General features: G+C 29.9%; 1 protein-coding gene across 1 annotated transcript in view; it reads right to left on the bottom strand.

Annotated features, from left to right (window-relative positions):
- NCAM2 (neural cell adhesion molecule 2) overlaps positions 1-18,726 on the bottom strand; it is a 402,212-nt gene that overhangs the window by 18,360 nt on the left and 365,126 nt on the right. Inside the window, exon 15 of the mRNA XM_004675306.1 lies at positions 15,011-15,191. Within this exon, the coding sequence (XP_004675363.1) occupies positions 15,011-15,191 (181 nt within the window). The remainder of the gene's footprint in view (positions 1-15,010; positions 15,192-18,726) is intronic.

The following is an 18,726-nucleotide window of genomic DNA, read 5'->3' as shown; positions in this document are numbered from 1 at the left end:
TTGGACAGGGAATTTCTTAGATTCACATGAATATGATCAAAATTTGTTGACATTATTAAAGAATAATTTAAATTTTAGTTCTATGTTTCAACCACTAACGAGCCAGTCCAATTTTTCTGTTCTTCAACTAAAAGGCTGTTCCACGTACAGAAAATGGAAAATTTTATTTTTAAGAACAGAAAGTAGTATGTTTTCTTACCAACTCTATTAAAAATTAAATCATATCCATATAAATCAAATGACAATTTACACACTGGTTCTTGAAATTATAATTTAATATAAAATTATTAGTATATGCAATTCTGAATTTCCTAACTATGTGAGCATAAATGAAAAATGTAAACAATATATATAATTAGTGTTATATTCCAAGGAATTGATAACATTCCAGATTTTGAGAAATTTCCAGTTTCAAACACTCGCTTTATTGTGTCAGAGACTTTTATTTCTGCATTTGTATTATATATATAAAAGTTGATTATATTATTAAAATAGTTGCTAATAACACATTATATAGGGTATATGAATAAATATGTTGTATACTGTCAGTATAAAATATAGATTTTTGATTTATTTTAAAAATAAAGCTGAGATAGTTTCCAAAAGGTGATAGTTAAATAAAACTGTGGTAAATCCAAAGGAATATTACTGCTGAAAAAGAAACAGACCATCAAATCAAGAAAAAAAGACATGGAAGAATAAATGCATATTACAAAGTGAAAGAACTCAACATTAAAATGCTGAATATTGCATGACCCCAATTCTAGGACATTATTGAAAATTCAGAAGTATGAATACAGAAAAAAAAACACAACTTTTTCCAGGGATTAGGAGAGGGGGAAGGGTAAACAGGTATATTACAGAGGCTAATTAGGGCAATGAAACTATTCTACATGACACTCTATTGATGGGTATAATTCATCATATATTTATCAAAACCATAGAAGGTACAAACTAAGAGTATTGACCTAATGTAACTATGGGCACTAGGATAAAATGGTATGACCATGTTGGTTCATCACTATAACAAATACACCACTCTATGCTGATGATGGGGAAGGCTATCTATCGATTAATCGATAGATCTATCTATCTATTCATATATATATATATATTCATATATATATATATATATATGAATAGATAGATATGTAGGAACAGGGATACTGGAACTCTCTCTACCTACCTCTGAATTCTCCTGTGAATCTAAAGATGCTCTTAAGTAAACTCTATATACTATCTCTATCTAAAAAGCAGCACTATCTCTAGAATTTCCATGGGAATGACTAAATGCCTTGATTGACTGAAAATAACTATAATGTGTTTTACATCCTTTAACAACTAAAGAAAAAAAAACAATATGTTGAGTGATGAGTAATGCAATAACTCTTAAATATTTCATCTTCTGTTTATGATGATGGAACTCACCAATGAACCACACCAGCTCTGCTATACATAGGTATTTCTCTATATTCCCTTAAATAAATTTCTCTTTATGTCTAGTCATTTGACGGAACAATGAGATTCATGTTAGAATATGAAAACCCATTTTTTCTTTCCCACCAAAAAGCATGAAAAATGAAGTTATTCTCTTGTCATTTACCAAGAGCATCAAAAAGTTTTGCACTTATCTTTGTGTTTAGCATCATACCCAGTTTAGTCTTTGTGAAAGATGGTTAACCAAGAGAAAATTGTCAAAACTGCCCAAAAGTAAATTGAAGAAAACTTCAAACTAGGAATACTAGTTTGAAAACATTTTTATTTTAACCAAATTAAGACAAAAAATTCTATAGTCTAACATGAATATTTGACTAATTTAATATTCCTAATTGTAATAAAAGAAGAATCAGTATAGAAACAAGACTATAATCACTAAGATATGTTTGAAGCTGTGTAATTTTTTTTTCAGTGAAAAGATAAAAAGTGAGGAGGAAATATGTATCTTAGCTTTTATTAGATATGAAGTAAAATCATATTTATATTAAATCCTAATGGTGTTACTACTTTTGCCAGCAGTATAAATAGTTTTACAAGGTAATTCAGAAAATGTCTAAAAATCAGTAAGTTTTAAAATTTAATCAGATATTATTTTAAAGCCATGAACTCAGTGTGTTCACTACATTGACAACAGTTCTGGGTAACATTCAAGTGATGAAGAATGTAGCTGACTAAAACTATCATAATTCCTGGAAAAGTACTAGTTGACTTGATACACAGCTTTTACTTTGCTGCATTGATTCTTCTGTCGATTAATCAAGAAGTCATCAAAGGCACTAGGTCAAAAATATTAAGACCATACAAGTTATAGACCAGAGATTTACTTATTGCATCTTGGTTTTCAAGCAATGTGATAAAACTGAGAAAAACTGAATTTATGTTCTTCACTATGTCAAAGAAAACAGACATGATTTTTCTGATTTCAGTTTATTACTATAATAAAATATTTGAATCGAATATTAAAATAGGTTCCCTCATAAATGTTTTGTCTTGATTTTTTTTTGTATTGAAGTAACATGGTTTACAACATTGTATATGTCTTAGAAGTATAGAATCACCTCCAGATCTCTTTAGTTAGTTCACAGCAGCCCAAAGCAACAAAATAATATAAAACTAATGAAGTAATATAAAGTTACTAAGACAGTCAACATAAAAGTATCTGAAATTCCCAGGTACTTTCCGTTTGATATCACCTGATAGTTAAGGAGTTTCAGGAAAAATAAAAGAACAGCAAAAAAAAAACAAGCTAAATATCTCCCAATGCATAAAATTTCTATAATAATGTACCATAAATTTTCTATAATACTGTACCATCTTATGAAAGCACACATATTACACCAAAATATACATATTAAATTATTTTTGAAATATGCAAACATGTTTCAACACGTGACTATATAGATGTACATGTATAGTTATATGTAAAAATAAATAAAGGAAAATTTTGGAGTGAGTTGTTTTAGAATAGGAATGATTAAATATATCCTTAAATCAAATTTTGAAAATAAGCTTTTCTTTATTTCTTTTTTATCTGCCACTGTATTACATATATTCATGTTTCAACCAGCAATTGCTTTTTAAATGTTAAAGGGTTATCATTTGAACCCAGTTTCAGTGTTAAAAATCGTATAATCTATGAAGACACTCCACCTGGCCAATATTGTGACTTCTCACTGTGTAAGTTACTTGACATCTTTAGGTCTCAATATTCTCATTTAAAACACAGGAGATTTGATATCAGATTTTATGAAGAGTGAGTGAAATAATGAAATACTGCCTTTGCTTTCCACTTAACATCGATACAGTACATGATCAAAAATAAACCTTATCTGTATCTATAGCATTACCATTATCTATAAGTTTCCAATTCATTTTTGTTTCATCGATGAGCAATGAGTTTATTCTCAGGGAGATAACACCTCATTATTTTGACTTTTCACTCTACTCATATTTCTAAGGGAACCCTAGAGCTAGTTTACTATGGCAGGGACAGTATTTTGCACAGTTTCTACATTCATTTTACAATATGAATCTGCTGTTTTATTCATTCCCAAACAGAAAAAAACTCACTAGTAATATGTTTATTACACTGAGATATTGGATTTGATCATTAGAAATGAAAACACACAAGGACGAAAGGTTTGTACCAGTAATAAAGAAAACACAGATAACAACAATTTTCCTCAGTTTTCTTTATTACAACAATGGAGACACAAAAGTACAGAAAATAAAATGACATTTAATATAATATGAAACACACGCACAGGATTATGCACAGCGCTGGGTATTATGCTGGGTTTTAAATAAGAGATGATATTGAGGACAATACACTTATAACATTTTTTTTTCCAGGAAAATAAGCTATGATGAAAACAAATACAATTAAAATGACTTGAAATTGTTACTTTAAACAGAAGTGTTATACATAAAGGCAGTGGAAGAAGTAAGATCAAAACACTCTGGATGAAGTTCATGAACTGTGAATCTTATTTAAAATAGTAGCTTTTAACTGTTTATGTTTAGGAAATAAAATAATAACTAGTAGATTTATTTCATAAAGCCCATTTAGTACATACATAAAATATTGATAAGCTGGGCAAAATTTAAAAAAAAAGTTACCTTTTAGTATTATGCAATTTTTCAATGTGCAACTTTACTATTTCTTAAATTATGATGAAGAATAGCTGAATTTCACTTGGCCATAACACAAAATTAAGGGAAAAAAATGTACCTAGACTGAATACAATAAATGTTAGATTAGTTCACTTGAAATTTAATTTTATTTGGATGACTTTACCTTTATAAAGTATGTAAAGTAACAGTTTAACAACAAAGACAAGAGGAAATCAATTTCAAATCAGATCACCTCAGATACATAATAGAAGTCTTGAACAGAAGTGTGTCACTTCAAATTTCCCCCCAGTTTTGTCAAAGAGTAGCTAAGAATGGCATCATGAATGTCTCACTTTTTGGTATCATTTATAGATAGCTATGTTAAGCTTTGAATTTAGTTAATCGCCATAATGGAGAATACTACCATCTATCTTTGTTTCATAATTAATCTTAGTTAAGGTAACAAGACCAAAGTTATTGTTATTACACTCCCACCACCTTCTTATTTCAGAGAACTTAAATTTATTCTGAATTTAATGAATGTTTATCTTACACAAATGTTGAAATGCCTTTTATATTCATATTTATATATTGTCTTTAAATATAATGCAATAGGGATGATGCCACAAATATGTATTGAAAAGTTTAAAAAGTTAATAGAATTATACTCCAATTTAGAGTTAATTTGGAAGAGAATATGTTAACTAGATGTCAGGAAGATTTTTTTCTTGTTAAGTTCTAAAAATTACCATTGTTATATCTTATAAGTTCCAACTATCAGGTATTAATAGTGATGAACTAATGATCTTTATTTCTGTAGAACATGATCAGTTGATTCGAAAATGTACTTTTTACCAATTTTATTTGATAATGAAATCATTTCAAGGAATATTTCTAGAATATTTCTATGTTTAAACATCTGAAATATATAAATTTGAGCTGCCCATTCAATCAATGGTGAAAGTTTTATGGCTTATATACATGCCACAAATACTAACTAAAATTTAAAAACTGACCAGTAATTAACAAAAAAGAAATAGAAGAAATGCATGGCTAGAAAGTGAGGAAGGAGGGAGGAGAGGAAGGAGAAGACAGGGTGCCAGTCTATAGAGAGATAAAGAGAAGCAGAGAAGAAGGGAGAGAGAATATTAGAAAAAATATTGCAGAAAGAAAGAAAATAAACAGGAAAAGAAGAGTCTACTTAGATTGTATGTATGCAAAGGTTATTTAAAGGATATTGCATTATACCTCACAGATTTGAATCATAATACAATACATAATATAACACATGCATTTATGAACCTCATGATCTTATTTCATTATTGAGTGGAATCATAATACATAAAGGCCTAAAGAAAATTATGGCATTATATTTAGATAGTTTCATAACATTATTTACTTAATTAAAATATTGTAAAGCTAGTAGTATCATAACTAAAAGCAAGTAGATAGAAATTCAGGGGTTTTTGTGATTTGGTATATTTCTTAATTAACTATTATAATCTGAAAATAATATCACATATAGGATTAGTTAGCTATTCTTGAAACTTAGACCCAGATCTATTTAAGAATTATATTAACAACCTAAACATCCATCTTAAATCACTACAATCATGTATACATTAAAATCATATGCAATTTCATGTTTCCATTTTTCATGTTTCCATTTTCCATATTCATAAATAAATAAAATGTTTATTTGAAAAAAATCATCCAGATCTAAAAATAGATATCCTAATTTTCTCTGGTATACTATATTTGCTGTATATAAGCAAATAATCCTAAATTCAACTGCAGAGTTGAAAATTATTGTGGAAATTTCCTTATTTTTACTTTCAATTTAAACTGAATATAAGTGGCCATTCTTATATAGACATTATTAGATTAAATTATAATGGTTTTCAAAGTTTATAACTTATAAGCTACTGCACATACTTACAATTTTAAGTATTCATTTAATACCAATGATAGAATATTAAAAATAAAATTAAAACTAATGTAATTATAGAACTGATATTATATATTAAATATATGTGATTTTTTCAAAACTTGAGAATATTAGGCTATGTAAAAATGTAAACTTTTTTAAAATTAAGACTTAAAACTTTTTAATCTTGACCATATCCAATACATATATATGCCCTTGCATAATGATTTTGAAAATAATGAGTGTAGTGTTAATAACATATAGTTATTTATAGTGTCTATTAGTACTAGTATATAAAAAAGAAACTGTATCCAAAGTTGAAGTCAAAGGAAATTCCATATGAGTGAATTTACAGTTACATCTTAGGCACAGTATGTTAGCATGCCTCAAATATAGTATTGGTGGCCTTTAGCGTGACCTGATACATAATTACAGAGTTTCAATCAAAGTACAGTAGCCAGTAAGACTTAACAATAAAAAGTAGAACAGAAAATATATTAGTAGATATATATTAAGAAATGAACCCTGATATTCTGCATGAGGACAATAACAATCATCATTAAGGAAATGAGCCTAGCTTATCACTGGTGTAATATGGCTACACCAAACTTCCAAAATTATTTTACATTGGGTAATACATCACAACGATAGACAAAAATATATATTTCTGATTAGATGTAATAACAAAAATCTCACCTTAACACACAAGTTCATATTAATATATTCAGAAACAGAATTTTATTTGAACCCATTAGACAGAGTTTAAGTATTGCATGAGATGAAAGAGAAACAAAATGAATTGTTATTCCTTGCTAAACTATAGTGTCATTTCTCTAGACATGTATATAGACACTCATCAGACCAAAAGGTACTCTCAGGTTTTATGGCTGTATATAAAATAATGTTGAGATCAGGTAATGAAAATAATAATTCAGAAACACATATTTTTGAATTTTTAAAAGTACTCAAGGGTATCATTATTGAAATGCAACAACTATTTTGTTTAGAGTTTTATACTTTCCTAATTATTATAAAAGTACAGAGCCTATTATTGTTAGATGTCTGAAAATTATTTTAAGATTATTTATGTGCATTTCAGAGCAGTAAAATAAATGTTCATCTAAGAGTATTTGGCCAAATGATCAATATTTTATTCATTTCAGGATTAAAAATTTGACCTGCGACTAGATGTCAGAAAATCTAAATGAATAACTCATTAAATATAAGTAATTCTGTTAACATAATAGAATTTAATTTTGGCTTCTTTTCTAAATTGCTAAAATATCATTCTAGGTACCATACTTGATGTAAGCATTCTTTATGTAACCATTGGTGATCCTGAATTAAGGAACATAAAATATAAAAATAAAAATAGTGAAATGTGTTATCTTCTTAAAGATAAATTCCTTGTTCTCTATAAGGGTATTTGTAATCATTATTAAACTGAGATAATTTAGTTTTTTAGTTTTTCTCATGGATAATAACTTTTTGAAAAGATAAAGCGGGGTTAATAACAAAGGGCAAATTGTTCTTGGGAGTGTTATTGGATATTTTTCTTGCATTTTCCACATATTATCAACATATCTCTGTAGTTGTCTTGTTCAAGTACAGATATCATAGAACATAATGAGCAATTATAATTAATTTGCTGCAAACCAGTACTGTAAAGTAACTATGGCTACTTTAAAACAGAGCATTCCCTATAAAAAGGCTAGATTTACATGTCACGTGAGTTGAGGAATCCCTCTGTGTCTTCAGGGAGAAAGGAAAGAAATCAAAGTTTGTTTTACAGTGGGTGGGTTACTTTCACATTTACATGTCTGTCAGTGAGTCAGAAAAAAGGGCAGCTGATAGACATCAAGGAGGTCAGAAAAGACGAATTAAAGAAAACAGGGCACTAAAGAAGGTTTAGCTTTAGAGTTGACATAATTATCCTGTAGATAATATTTTAAAAAGTGTCTAAGTATACTTTTATGCAAGAAATTATTCTGATGAGGTAATCTCAAAACTCACAGTCCAGTAATTTGATATTCTATTTACAGATGGCCATCTTACATACAGTTGTCAATTATTTGCTGTAACACACTTTTCATTTTACAGTGAATTAAAATATAATAATCACCACTATGCTGTTGCTGTTCCCTCAATTTCGCTTCCTTTGAATGACAGAATCTAGTGACATCTCCTCGTTATTTCAATATTTATGTTTTTTTAATTAGTAGCTGAAATATTTACTTCTCTCTGATTATTGCGAGGAAGTTGACTCTTATGTATACTGAAGCATGTAATAAATAAGTATATGCACTGTTAGAACATCAGTACTTGATGCCAGATTAAAACACAATCTTTATGCACTAACGGGGGACAACTTTTAAAATTATATCCCTTCTTAAAGTAGGGTCAAATGCAGAGAGAATTTTTTACTTAATTAAAAAAAATCTGATTTTAATCACTATTCAAACTTAAATGAAGAAATTTTGTTTCCTTTTTTTATTCTTGATGATATTTTAAGTCAATAAAAGAAAATAGCACAACAGGGTTAGTATCTAACATAATATATGTGATCAGGTTTATTCTTTAAATAAATGGTAAATATCATTAAATATTAAGAATATTTATAAAGTCAAAAACTTAGTTAAAAGAATAACAGTACCAATAGTAAACATTCATACTTCTACATAATAAAATTACAGTGTATACAATGTATGGCATGACTATCGAGTTATTGAAAATAATTAAAGAAAATAAAGATTGGATTTGCAAATGTTTAAGTTCTAGGAAAAAGGGGCATGGCATTTAACAACATTAACTTCAGAAATTAAAGGAAACTTTAAAATGAAGCAAGTTATGCCATGAACTGTATCAGAAAGAAACCATTCTGATTCAAGACTCTTCAGTAACTATCTGACACATTATCTACTTTAAAATGGACAATTCAGGGAAGGGAAAAAGACTAAAAATATTCATTGCTGAAGATACATGCATAATTAGTTGGATCCTAGAAAAAACTTTGTAAATGTGCAGGGCATAAATGGAAATATCCTATGATATATCAACATCATTAAAACATGCAAGACAAACTTAGGGCTATCATGAAAGAAAACCCTGCAGCACTCAGCTGCCATGACTGGCTTCCACTGTCGCCTTTATTCGCTTCGCAGCATTTATCTGCATGATGAAAATTGGTTTTGGAAATAGAATAAGAATAAAATAATTAAGGAAAAGTGATAGTAGGAAAGAAAAAAAGAGAAGATAATTAATGCAAGATTTACACAAAACCATTACCTATTTCCTACCAAAGTTTATTTTCATAAAGACAAAAACTGGTCAAAAATTATGTATAAAACATGCCTCCAAAGTTGCCATATATTGAAAACATAGATGACTCTCAATATTAATTATGTCTAGTTTACATAACACAGGCATTAGTTGTATCACTGAGACTTAAGAATGAACATTTTAACTATTCTTTAATGAAGATACAAATTAGAAAAATTTCATTAGTTGTATTGATCTATTACTAAACTCATACCACTACTCTAAGTGTGAGCTCATCATATTCTGCAATGTTTAGCAGCAAGTTCTTAGTTTATATAAGTTCTTAGAAGATACATTTAATTATATTTTCAAAAATAAATTATTAATAAATATAAGAACAATTACATATTCACATAAAGGAAATTTGCAATAAGAAGAGAAGCAAGTAGTAAGCAATTCTGAAAGCAAAATTTATGAAATGATTTCTAGATAACTTCACTATGTGTTAAATTAAGGAAATAGCATTTTAATAAATTGCCAATATTAAGATTTTTGCTTGAAATTTTCCATTATTAATTGAACTTTAATTTCTTTGCATCAAAATTTCTTTATATTTTTAAAAATTGTGAATTTTTTGATGGCATTATTTTATATTTTAGTATCCTTCTTTATTTTCCAACAATACAGAACTTATGGCATCAGGTGCAGTAGCCATAATTTAGCAATCACCATGAAAATGCCCACTAGTCCTAGTGAGTTTTAACTTGAGAAAATATTTTAGTATTTTCCAGGCATGTGAATATTGTGTATTTGCTCAGACTGAGTTACAAAAGATTTACTTTTGTTACTTGGAACTAGAGTGACTGTCATCAAGGTAACTTTGCTCTGTAGTTCACTGAAATTACAATGACAAGTTAATTGAAAAATTTTAGTAATATATTAAAATTATTGGTAGTGTTTATAAAATCTCTCTTAGCTTGCTAAATGTGAAAAATATCTCATTTTAATGTTACTAAAATTTTACCATTGTCTCTTAATGCTTGAATTTAATTTTCACCACATCATACAAAGACATGAATTTAATTCATAAGAAGAAAAAAGGAAAATATTAAAAGATAGTAAGAAGGTCTCTGCTTGGTGAAAACAAACATCAAACAATTTGTAACTCCAAAAAAGTGGGGATTATTTTTCAAAGTAAGTATTTATGCATTTTGAGGCAGTCCACCAAGCTAGTAATAATTTAGTCATTAAAATTAAAGAACAAATTAATTAATGGTTTTTAACATCCTTCAGTTCCACACATTGCTTTGCATTCACATTTATTGGAATTAAGTCATGGTGACTACCCATATGCTCATTGATTATAAGATAAAATGAGAGGGAATTATGTGGAATGAATATTACAAAGGGAACATGAATGGATGTTGCATGCTCTATTTCTATGTAAATCAATAAAACTTAATTCAAAATAAATGCATTTAATCAGAAAAAATATCATTAATCTCAATGTTATTTTGTAAACATTAACTATTGAATAATACTGTCCAAAAAGACACGTTCATAAAAAACCACTATTATCAATAAAATATATATTAATGTATATATTGAGCATAGTGCTAAAAAAAGTTGTTTAGTCCAACATATAAAAGAACTTAAGATTTAATATATTGCCTGCAAAAAAATATCTGTATGTATATAAGTAATGGACTTTTTAATTCAAAAGCCCATAAATTTTACTTGACAGTCTAATTATGCATAATATGCAAAATTAAAACTAAATTAACTTTTAAACTCATAGTTTCCTGAAATTAATTAAAAGCTTGAGATCTGTTTGCCATTTATTATAAATAACTTATTTACATGAGTTAGAATTTACAATATTTATTTAAAATAGAATAAGAAACAATGTAAGAGTAATTATGATGGAAGCATATGACTAGCATTTCTCCTTATATTCCCAATACATAAACTGAATGCTATAGGATATTGTGGGCTTAAAGGCTTCCACATTCACAGCCATCCATCCAGAGCCGTTATAATTTTCCCAAGAAACCTTCCAAAGCAAAACTGAACATTCTCGAACTATAACCTGTATCTGTGATGTAGCTTTCCACGAGTCCTCAGCAGTCAGTTGATTTGGTAAAAGTAAATTAGATATTCTTTTGTGCTCATTTTATAGATTTTTAAAAATCTTACCCCTTTTCCAATGAGCTACTTTGGCTTTGTTTCAGATGTACAGTTTAGAGGAAATAAACTACAGAATGCTCTCTTACCTTCTCTCACATGTCTGTATATCTACATGTTTCACTTCTCCTTGACTGCTTGATCTAGTTCGTTATTATGAAACACTTACTTTCAAACTTTATTTTCTGTTCTCATTTTCATAGCAAAGTTTCTTGAAAGCATTGAATAAACATGGGATCTAAGTCTTCTGGCCTCATATACAATCCTCAGTCAATTTCTACCTAATTTCTCAGCCAACTTCTTCAGCAAAGCTGTATGTAATGAGAACAGTTAATTCAATTGTGCTCTGTTGACTGCTTAATAGCATGTGATATGTGGAAAGTTATGCCTTTACATCTTGAAATATGATTCTCCCTTAACATCCACTACACTATACCATTGTGTTTTTCCAGGAACATCTTGGTCTCATAAGTGATAGTGGTGTGATTTCCCTTTCCTGTCAAACATGGTCTTGGATCACAGTTCTTATCCCTCTACTCTTCAGTAACTCAGTAAGAATACCTTGAACATCTATGCTGGGCCAGTCACGTCAGTATTGGGGAAGCACTTATGATATTACGGACATCTCTTTTTCGTAAAGCTTACATATACTCAACATGTGGTTTTACATTCACCCAGGGTTTGAATACCATTCACCTCATAAATTGACAAAATCCAAGCCAAAACAGGTTTCTTAATCAAGACCATTTTTTTTATCTTCATACTCATATATCTAAATATTATTTGACACTTCAAACTTAACAAGCATAAAACTGATGTCATATTTCACTTCATTCCCTAAATCTTGCACCCCTACAATTCTTGAAGTTGAAAACTATGCTCAGACATACATCTGCAGGGTTTTTTTTGGTTTTTTTTTTGGTTATGCTTTTCTAGTTCCTAAAGCATATCAATTTTTCTCTTCTCATAGATCCCTCTTCCATATTTTTCTGAGAGGCTTAATATCTCTACTTTTTGGGGGTAAGTCACTCTCTATGGGAATCCTTACCTAACCTTTACAAGTAGGTCCTCTTGTTATATCCTCATATCCACATATATATTCACATTCTTAGTTATAATTTTGGTGGTTATTCTCAACTTTGTTTAATGTCACTCTTTCCTATTACATTAAATTCTTTGAGGACCATTCAGTTCTGTACTTTACATGGATACTTTCTATGCATTTCAGTAATTTTCATACAGCATGATTCCAATAAATAATTGGGATTAATGAATAAATTATAACATTTCAGAAATAGGAAAAACTAACGTATAGCTGGGGAAATTTATACCAACAGAAGTTAAATTACAAAAGTAAAACTGAAGCTATAAACTTGAATTTTGTCCTTTTTCCTTCCAGGTACCAACCACTAGCTGAATATCTAAAATTGAAACACACCTGTTTTTGGAGAGGTGCATAAAGCGATATGCATATACATATACACATACATATACATGTGTGTACATGTATATACATGTACGATGTATACTTACTATTGGCTTTTATTAAAAATAATCTTATAAATTAGCAAGAAATTTGTGTATAGCATAATCTGTCAGAATTTTTTTACAATTTGCATTTTATAAATATTATTTAAATGCTGTTTTATTACATAAATATTCATTTACATATTAATAAAATAATTATTTCTTCCAAATAACTGAACCTGAGCTAGAGTAAAGCTTTAGGAGGACAGAGTATACAGTATTGCTGTCTTTTTTTTTTTTTTGAAATTCTGATCCAAACAGAAAATCATATTCATACATGGCCCTGATATCAAATTCATGTTCCTGGTATCTACTTAAAGGATGACTACTATAACTATAACATATTATAATTATAGAGACTGTTATTGATAATTTAAACTCATAGGAGCAAAGAGCTTTCTAGTACCTTCAGCCAACCATTCTGATTTTAGTGCCTCATAAGGATTTCCTGTCTGACTTTCAACAGATCCTTTAATCTCTCTAACTCCTATCGGAGAAATGAAGATAATGTGTTCACATTCAATGCAAGGTTGAGAAATAATAAATAATAACCTTAAATGAAAAAGTACTTTTAAAATTAAAACAAAGAAATTACAACATAAGATACTTATATTATTTCTAGATGCTCCCAACTACTTCTTAATATCAAATAACAACTGGAATAATTTACTGATTAATGTTAGTAATAAAAAAGCATAAAACAATCACCTTTAAGCCATATAACAAATAAAAATCATTTTATAGGAAGACTTATTTTATAAAAACTTTCAACTTGAAAAACCTGATGAGCAGTAGAACAAAAATCACAATAATGAGGTTACTATTAATTTTAAATCACATCAGGATTAAAAGAATGACTGAACTGATTTATATAACCCATAATTATGACTATGCTTCTCTCATCTCTCTTTCTCATGCACACACACACACACACACACACACTTATGTTTAATTAACCAGTAAATATTAAATATCCTCTTTAAAGGAACAATACATGTTAAAATATGGACATTTTAAACATTTTAAAATATGTACTCAATAACAGAGTTAAATATGGTTCTCAATCTGGATATATTCTTGCATCATGGCCACTATAACATGTTTTAGAAAAAAAAATCAATATCCTTCCTGTGGAAGGGTAGTACTGAACACACAATGACGCAAGCACTGTTATCTAACAAGAGTAGAAGCCAGCATCATGGGATGCCAATGTAGAGAGGCTTATCACTTAAGAGACTCTTGAAACGCTAGTTTGGCTTTTTCTGGGACTGTATGTGCGGCTTCTTCTGCTTTACTGTGTGAGTGATTTTATCTTTTCAAAATCAAATTGCTTGGTCAGGAACAGATGAATTATTATTATCTTTGGCCAATTGAAAGAAAAAAACTTATTTATTTATGCATACAAGTGCTGAGGTGCAGGCTAGAGGTGCGGGGTGGGGGTGAGAGGATTCAGCAGAGACAGAGTGGGAGCAGAACAGGTGAAAATATTGAAATACACTGCTGAGAGAAGCAACAGGTGAGACAGGAGAGGTCTGCTGCACCCTGTGGGTCACCTCCCTGGCTGGGGATCAAACTTGTGCTGCAGTGGCTGCTGATAGCTTCATGGTGCTCTGACTTAACCCCTTGTGCCACCAGCACAGCCTACCAAATTTTACTGAGTGGAAGTCCAGCCCGCCTGATTAGTAGAGAAGTGACCATCTTCACAAAGGTGTTTAGAACTTCAACATAAATTATTCATGCTCTTTCACCAGCCATCCTTTGTAACTCCCCCTCTTCCTCTTACCCCAACTTGGTCACCAAATTGTGTTTAAAAGTTAACTGATAGTCAAGGCTAGAGCTATTAGGAAATGCTGAGTGTTAAATGTTACAATTATTATGGTTAGAACCTAGACATTCACTTTCTGCTATTAAATTAAGTTTAATATTAAGGAAAAAACCCAGAGGGATTATACAATTGGATATATAATTTATTTTCAGCCTAAGAAAGCATATAGTGTTGCTTACCTTTAATAATGTTGGGCTTTGGTGGCATGCTGAACTCATACACTGTGGGTTCTGAATATCCCAATCTATTGGCAGCTGTGATTTGAACTTCATACCCCATTGTCCACTGTAGATGCTCCAAGATAATGTGGTCTTTATTTCCCTGTACTTTTTTCTCTAGCCACTGATCTTCTTTATCTTTCTGTAAAGTCAGTAAACATATTTTGTGAACAGCCATAAAGTTGTGATTTTGTAAAAAAAACATGTAACTTGATAAGGAAAAAAATATCCTACTAAGAAAAAAGTTGTATTTTCTCATGCACAAGGTTAAGTGAAATTTCTAGCTACAAAAATGTCACTATAGAGTTTCTCAGATATTTCTTCAAACATATAGTGTTTTTCTATTAGTTAAAAGGTTAATAATTAATCCTTGTTTTTCAGCGGTTGATAATTTGTTTCCATTATCCCCCCCAATATATTTCAGTTTCATATCAGCCATTTTGTTGATTACTAATAATCAGATAAATGGGAAAGATGAAACATGATGCATGAGATAAAAATACATCCACTAAAATGTAATTGCCAGAAATTATTATTTACGGTTTGAAGTGGGAGTAGATATAAAATATAAAATGCCTTGCAAATAAAATTGAGATCTTATATATAGATTTAAATTACGAGTTTTCAAAATTATAAAGATATTTTAGACTATGAAATAATATGCAAGGAAAAGTACTACCTGTTAAATATTATATCAGCATAAGTCAATTTAAAAAGTTATTCTATCAGTAACTATTTTCACTATTATCCTTTTGTCTAAAAAAATAATAATAAATTTTGGCCTACATGATATGTAAATTAGCATTCATTTGAAAAATATATTATGACTAAAACTGATACAGAAAAGAAAACTGATACAGTTTTATTAAACAGTTCCCAATATTGTGATAAGTTGGTCATATGTTAACCACTTAAACACTGGTGAATTTTCTATGCCTTGATTCTTCTTCTCTTAAAGAAATAATGGAATTAGTTCTCTCTGTCAGCTTTCATAAGGAAAAATCTGGACAACTAAATTAATTATGCATTCCAAGATCTTACAAATCTATTATCACTTACCAAAAGACAGCTTTTACTGAAGAGAAACTATTTATAAAATAACTATATGGAAATGAAATACATTTTCTCTGGACTCAGATCTCTAATAATACATCACTATAATTCAAGCTTAACTTTCCCAGAGTCATAACTATAGGCAAATTATACATAGATTAGTGTTAGGTAGGTAGGTAGATAGATCGATAGATCAATCAATTGATAAATAGAGACAGACAGACAGAGAGATAAGGCAATGATATAACATTGAGACCCCAGAAATAAGCACAAACTGACATGTATAGTTTAAATCTACAACACATAAGAGAAGGTTGTACACTGGAGAAGGAAAAATCACTTCAACAATTGGTGCTGGGAAAACTGGACAGTCACATGCAAAACAATGAAACTAAACCACTACTCATATAATATACAAAAATTTGATTAGAAACTTAGATGTAAGATCTAAAACACCCTACCACATTGGTTTCATGGTTATCTTTTACGACTTGACTCCAACAATAGAAGAAACCATAACGAAAGTACATCAAGCTGAAAAGATTTTGTACAAAGCAACTATCATTGAAATGAAAACACCCTATTGAACAGGAGAAAGTATTTGCACATCATAGATCTGGCAAGGAGCTGATATCTAAGATTTACAAAGAACTTTTATGAAACAACAAACCAATCAAAAAGATGGACAGAACTAAATAGAAATATACAAGCAAACATACAGATGGCTAACAGGAACATGAGAACATGTTCATTATCACTTAACATCAAGGAAATTCCAATCAAAACCACAATGGGATTGTACATCACATATGTGAGAAATGCTTGTACTAGAAGACCAGACGCCACCATCTGTGAGGGTGTGGAAAAAATTAACTCTTGTATACCTTTGGTGGGACCCTTGTACACTGTTGTTGGAGATGCCAACTGTTACAGTCCTTATGGAAAAGTCTGGAGGCTTCTTAAAAACTTAAAAATAGATGTATTATATGATCCAGCAATTCCACTCCTACATATCTCTTTGAAGAATGCAAACACACTTCTTAGAAGGGATATATTCACACCTGTATTCATTGACGTACTATTTACAATAGCCAAACTTTGGAAACAACTTCAGTTCTCAATGACAGATGAGCGAATCAAAAGATGTGACCTATATACACAATGCAATACCATATAGCTGCATACATATAAAAAGACAAACACTTAGGATTTGTGATAACACGAATGGAATTAGAGACAATTATGCTACGTGAAATAAGTCAGATGGAAAAAAAGATATTATATTGTTATAGGCATATGTGGATTTTAGAGAAACCAAAGGATCTGAAAAAAACTAAAAACAAACTCTAGGTATCTTATTGTAGAACCAGGGCTCCCAGTGGTGAGTGAAGAAGGGAAGAGCTTCAATTAATTGTGATGGACTGTGGGTGTCTTGGTGGAGGCTTTGGAGTACTTAACATACATCCAAGTAAGTCATCAAAATTTAGTTTTAAAAAGTGAAAATTAAGGACAAAATTAGCAGATGTCGTTCCAGTTTTTTAACCTGAGAGCTAAGCTTGTTATTAATTTATATTGAGCCACTATATTACAATGGTTTCCTTGACTGTAGAGATTAACAAACAGATTAAGGTGAAAATTGATGACTTACTCTTTAAAATCAAATTGTGGAAGTTTATTATTGTACTAAATTTATGGTATTATGAGCATGAAGTATCACTCAAAAGGAGGCAGGAACATAAAACTTTGATACCATTCTATTTTTCTCCTTTTCCATTTAATTACTTTTGGTCAAATAGATTTTATTACAAAAGCAATCCATTGGCCTGTTCTATTATTTCCTTTAACAATTAAAAAAGTAATGCCACTAATGAAGTTACAGTTTTTTGAACAGCAATTAAAACTCCAATATAAACAAGAGGCGTTTCTTTTGTTTTCTAAAACAGAGATTTACTTTTTCGACTCTATGTTCCCTGGAAATATTTAAGGTGTTATTTGAAATCTACTTGAAAAGTCATGTAACAGAGAGACTAAACTGAGTCCAGAGGGCTCAGGCCACAGAGGGCTCCTTAGGAAGTGATGTCATTCTCATTGAAAATAGTAAACTCAAGTGTCATATTCCTTTTAAATTATCCTAATCTGGTTAATGAAAAGAAAATAGAATTTCTTCACAGAGATTTAGATCCCAAAATAAGCACACTGTGTAAATCTCAGAAAGGTGCACACCTAATGGGAGATGTAAAAATAGACACTGTAGACTTACTGTTTTAAATAAATGTGAAAATCCTTCAAAGGAGTTAACATAGATGTGTATACACACACACACAACATACATGAACAAGGTATACCAAATATATATTTGACATAACATATAGCTTTGACAAATTTTACACTGAATATATCTTATATCACATTGATACATAACACCCCCATCCCCACCCCACCTCACCCCCCAACACAGGAAGCAGGGTATAGAGCTGGAAGCCAAAGTGTCAAATCTGGTGAAAGGCTACACAAGCAGCTGGCAGTTGTAAGCCCCTGTAGCCTCAATTATTCAATAAATTTTACAGAACTATGAAGTACTTAGTGAGAGTGACTATTTGTAGAAATCCACAGTTGACTTTTGC

Source organism: Condylura cristata, unplaced genomic scaffold (genome assembly GCF_000260355.1).
Source record: "Condylura cristata isolate star-nosed mole 26May11 unplaced genomic scaffold, ConCri1.0 scaffold00003, whole genome shotgun sequence".
In the NCBI taxonomy this organism is placed as follows: Eukaryota; Metazoa; Chordata; class Mammalia; order Eulipotyphla; family Talpidae; genus Condylura; species Condylura cristata.
This window is presented reverse-complemented; position numbering and strand designations above follow the sequence as displayed.